The sequence below is a fragment of the Mirounga leonina genome, unplaced genomic scaffold (genome assembly GCF_011800145.1).
Source record: "Mirounga leonina isolate KUSES-001 unplaced genomic scaffold, KU_Mleo_1.0 Mir_114, whole genome shotgun sequence".
Lineage (NCBI taxonomy): Eukaryota > Metazoa > Chordata > Mammalia > Carnivora > Phocidae > Mirounga > Mirounga leonina.
In genome coordinates, this window is record NW_023270265.1 from 7,384,351 (window position 1) to 7,388,795 (window position 4,445).

Here is a 4,445-nt window from a genome sequence, read left to right on the forward strand (position 1 = left end):
CCTCGTTACCCATGGGGGATACTGCCGGATGTTCCAGTCTGGTGGTGCAAGATTTCCGGTGCAGCTCGTAAACAACTATAATAGCACCCACGTCACAGACAGGGCTGGGCTAGCCATGGGCAGGCACAGAGGGCAGGAGACGTTGGCATCCAATAGTGGCAACACGCTGGGGAGAAGGAACTGCATCTCCTGGAGGCTGAGGTCTCCTGCCCTGACACAGACTGGCCCTCCACTGGTCCCTCGGCTGGGCCGTGGGCTCCTCACTGAGGAAGGAGGGGGTTGACTTGGCCCTTTCCATGGCTGACTCTGACCTGCTGCTGTGCTCTTAGGAAGGACCAGAAACCCTCGAGGCCCACTGTCCACTTCTCCTCGCTTCCTCATCCCACACACTCTTCCCCTTTATTTCCCTCCCATCCTCATGAAAGAATGAGTCAACATTAGGGGGCCATGAATTCCCTTTCAGAGCCATAGGGGACACAGCAGGAAGGCCAGGAGGGGGCTGAGGAAGCTGCCTCCTCAGGCTGGGAATTCACAGACGGCCAGGAAGGAGGAGTGGCAGGAGATGTCATTCCAGAACCCGTCCTCGAGGATGGTCACACAGTCCTCCCCAGAGCTGTGGTCGTTGGGCTCATTTGTCCTCCAGTTGCTGTAGCTCAGCCTCCCTCCTGTCACATACATAAACTGGCCTTCAGTTACCTCATCCGTGATGCCCAGGAAGGCCACGTTCTTGGCCACATGCCGGATGGCTTCGTTCTCCTCGGCATTCTTAGGGGTGGCCATAGTGCCCTGGAGCTCAGCACACAGAGCCTTCACTTTGGAAAAAGGCATTGTTTCACCGTTGGTCACGTAGTGCTTCTTCCCAGTCTTTTTGCCCGAGGAGAACGCTTGCACTGAAATCACAATGGATGGGAGGGTTTGACTGGGCTTGGCGCTCAGCCCAGGACACTAGGGGGAAAAGCCCTGCTCTGGGAACTCAGGACTCTGAAAAATAGCCCCATGCTCAACCACCAGGTCAGATCCTAGTCAGGAAGCCCTCCTTAGCTATAGAGCAAGTCCCCGGCAGAAAGCTCACGCCCTCCTGGGAGATCCCACCCTGGAGACAAACATCTGTTACAAACTGGCCCGGTATAGGGGGACAGAGGGAAACATGCTTGGGCCACCCTGCCAGTCTTGGGCACCAGGCATGGATGGATAGCCATCGGAGACCCAGGGTTGCCAAAGAGCAAGCCAAGATTCTGGAAGCGTCAGACCTTCACGTGAGATCCTTCCTCTGCTACTTCCTAGCTGTGGGACTGCAAGTGAGTTATCTATACTTCCCGGACTGATTTTTCCTCACCTGTAAACGAAATGGGTCTAATCCTCACAAATAAGGCCAGTGAGAGGATTGAATGAAACCGTACTGTGAGAGAAGGCCGACCCGGCACAGGCCACGGGATATGGTAAGTGTTCATAAATGTTAGCCCTCGTCCACCCTCCCTGAAACCTAGAGCACGCAAGGAAAAGGTGAGAGCCAAGAACACACTGGGGGACAGAAAACGAGCTTACACTTTTTGACGTGGTCCAGTTCTGATTTCAGACTCGTTATCTCCCTCTCTAGGTGAGCCAGCTTCGTCTCAGCAACTGCGAAGCAATAGGAGGAAGGTCATTTAATGAGAAGACCCTCGACTGGAGAGGAAAGTATTTTGCCAAAGGCGGGGCCGGGGGGAAGAGCTTACTGAAGAGTATGCTTATTCTAGAGAAACAAGAAACCAAAACGAAGCCAGAGGAAGAAAACCTCTGGATTCCTGCCTTCTGAGATTCACTTATTAGCTCTTGTAAACTATTAACTCTGAACTAATAATAATAAAAAATAACTTATAAAGTATGACTCTGGATCTTTTTGTTCACATACTGCTTAAGTGTTGCTATATTATAACTATTTATAAGAAAAAGCCCAACTCATGATTTTCCTTTTTGAAAATTTTCCTTAACCATTCTCTTTCATTTCTTATTCCAGGCAAACTTCTTAATACTCTTATCAATCTGATGGGCCAGCTGGCAGATATTAACAAGAGGCCATCATTTTACTTTTGTTGTGACTGAATTTACTTCCTTTGACCCTGAATGAAGTTGCCATGACGTTCCCTACGATTCAGGGGTCCTAGGAAACCAGCCGTTTTCATGCCACTCTTTTGACAATAGACATGAAGGCGGCGCCCGAGAGGACATCACCGTTCCCTCCCAGCCTGGAGACAAACGCAGACTGTGTCTGCTGAGCAAGAGCCAGGGCCCGTCTCCCACAGAGCCCTGGGGAGGGGAAGGCAGGGTTTGGAAGTCTGCACTCGGGCGGCACGCTCAGGGGAACAAGTATACTGGGTCGGGAGCAGTCGGGCATCTTCCAGTGGGGCAGCAGGAAAAGGGCCACCTCCCACCTGGCCCTCGAGGCCCCAGAGCCCTGGGTCCCCTAGGCACACACTGGGCTGGGGTGAGCTCCTTACCTGAACTATCTCCATGGTCTCCTTTGGGGCCCTTTGGTCCTGAAGCCCCAGGAGGCCCGATATTTCCTGGAGGCCCCATTTTTCCTGGAGGGCCCTGTAAGCCCCGGAGCCCTTGCCCTGTTGTAAGAGGAAGGAAAAGTGACCCAGGGGCTGTGGCGCCTTCTCTTCTTCCAGAAGTTCAGTTCGATTTACACTGACCCCAGAAAACCTCCAGTGAGCCAGTGACGACCCAAAGTAAAAAGATCCTCCTGCGTTCCAGGGGACAGCCTGTTCTAAGGGCCAGCTCAGGAACAGGCAGGCAGGACATCTGCTCTCTACAAGTGACCCCACATCGCGGATTCCTGTGTGGAAATGTGGGCTCCTGGAGGATCAGAGAAACATCTTTGTTTTGGAGAGAATGACCTTTCACAGCAATGACTCTGAGTGAATGGTCACCCACTGTAATGAGAGGTGAGCGTCGTCCTGTCTCTGCTAGACCCCTTGGGGGAACCGTCTCCGGTGGGGGGTAAAGATTTAGGAAATCAGAGCGGCCTGTCCTGTACCTGGTTCGCCCTTTTCTCCCTTGGGTCCGTCTCGTCCATCTCTGCCTGGGATGGCGCAGGTGATCACTGGGCACGTCTTCTGGGCATCGCCCGAGGCTTCTGCTTCTGAGTTGGCTGTTGTCAACATACACAGAAGGACAGGAAGCGACGAAAACAGGAGCATGGCCCTGAACCTTAGGGTGGAGAAAGTCAGGGGAAATAATTCTGTCTCCTCTTGCTTCGTCAGCCTTTGCCACCCCCTCTGCTGTGCCAGACCCTGTGCTGGGGGCAGGAGACCTAGAGGGGACCGTCAGGGCTCTTGGCTCTGCGTTACTCCCAAGCTACAAGCGAGAAGTAGTAGAGGTAGTTCAGTGCTAAAACGAAGGTAATATAACAGTCGTACATGCAAGAGTGATACAACAGGGGCCCTGTGGGTTCGAGCCTTGGGAAGTTAGGCCGCCCCTCCGTGTGAGAGCCCACACGGTCTGGCGATCACAAACTAGCCCTCTGCTCCCATGGCCCGGCAGAAAGACCAAGAGCTCATCGCCTGTGTGAGCTTTGGCTCCTCTTTCTTGACTCCCTTCTTGAGGTTCCAGGGAGCCCCAGTTCCCCTCTTCTTCCCCTTCCTATGGGCCCTAAAGTTAGACTCAAACTCCAGCAGGTAACCTGAGGTCCCACAAGACCCATTTCTCGGCAGGACACCTGGTTTATGACATCCATTCTCTCATTTCACGTAAAAAGCCCGTCCTTCACTCCGGGCCACATCTGCCCCTGGGATCAATCCCAGTGGTTTCCCTGGCAGCCTGTCTGTCATCTTGCAGCAAGTCTCTACTTTGTGACAGGCACTTGCTGGGGGGGCTCAGGACCCAGGGTGTCCTGAGGCAGGGTTCTGACTCTCAGAATAGAACCTCCTTTGGTCCTTGATCCTGGCCAGATGAGACAGATTTCTCCTTCCCTTGCCTTGAGATTTTCCACCGAGAAGCCATTTTTTGCCAGCCAGAACCCAGGCTCCTGAAATTTCAGTTCATGCTGGATCTGGCAGGCTGTCAGCCCTCGTTCCTTCTCCTGGCAGGATCCTCTGTGTACTGCCCAGAGGCCTCCCCAGCTCCGTTCCCCAAGCCGGCTGTCAGATCGCCATCCAGCTTTTGCTCAAGCTGGCCCCCTTTCCAGAAGCTTGGCAGCCCAGCCCCCGTGGGCCTGTCTGGCCTCTCATCCCCGTGTCCCTGGCCAGAACCTCCCTCACTGCTGCCTCTGCCCTTGCCTTCCCTGGCCTGTCACCTGCCTTAACCCTTCCCTTCCTCCAGGACACAGTGAGAAGGAAGGAATTGGAGGAGAACTTTCTTGATCACATTCTTCTCCACCTTTCTTCTTTCTATCTTTTTTCTTTTCTTTTCTCTTCTTTTCTTTCTTTCTTTCTTTCTTTCTTTCTTTCTTTCTTTCTTTCTTT

The 4,445-nt window shown here is 53.3% G+C and overlaps 1 protein-coding gene across 2 annotated transcripts in view; it reads right to left on the reverse strand.

Moving 5' to 3' along the window:
• Positions 1 to 437: 437 nt before the first annotated feature.
• MBL2 (mannose binding lectin 2) overlaps positions 438 to 4,445 on the reverse strand; it is a 4,757-nt gene continuing 749 nt past the window's right edge. The window contains exons 2-5 of one of the 2 annotated variants that reach the window (XM_035022923.1): positions 3,020 to 3,192; positions 2,478 to 2,594; positions 1,546 to 1,620; positions 438 to 890 (exon numbers count right to left, since the gene is read on the reverse strand). In XM_035022923.1, the coding sequence (XP_034878814.1) occupies positions 517 to 890; positions 1,546 to 1,620; positions 2,478 to 2,594; positions 3,020 to 3,182 (729 nt within the window). In that variant the 5' untranslated portion in view covers positions 3,183 to 3,192 and the 3' untranslated portion in view covers positions 438 to 516. Of the gene's footprint in view, positions 891 to 1,545; positions 1,621 to 2,477; positions 2,595 to 3,019; positions 4,399 to 4,445 lie in introns of those variants that run through there. The other variant, XM_035022932.1, reaches the window with a different exon arrangement.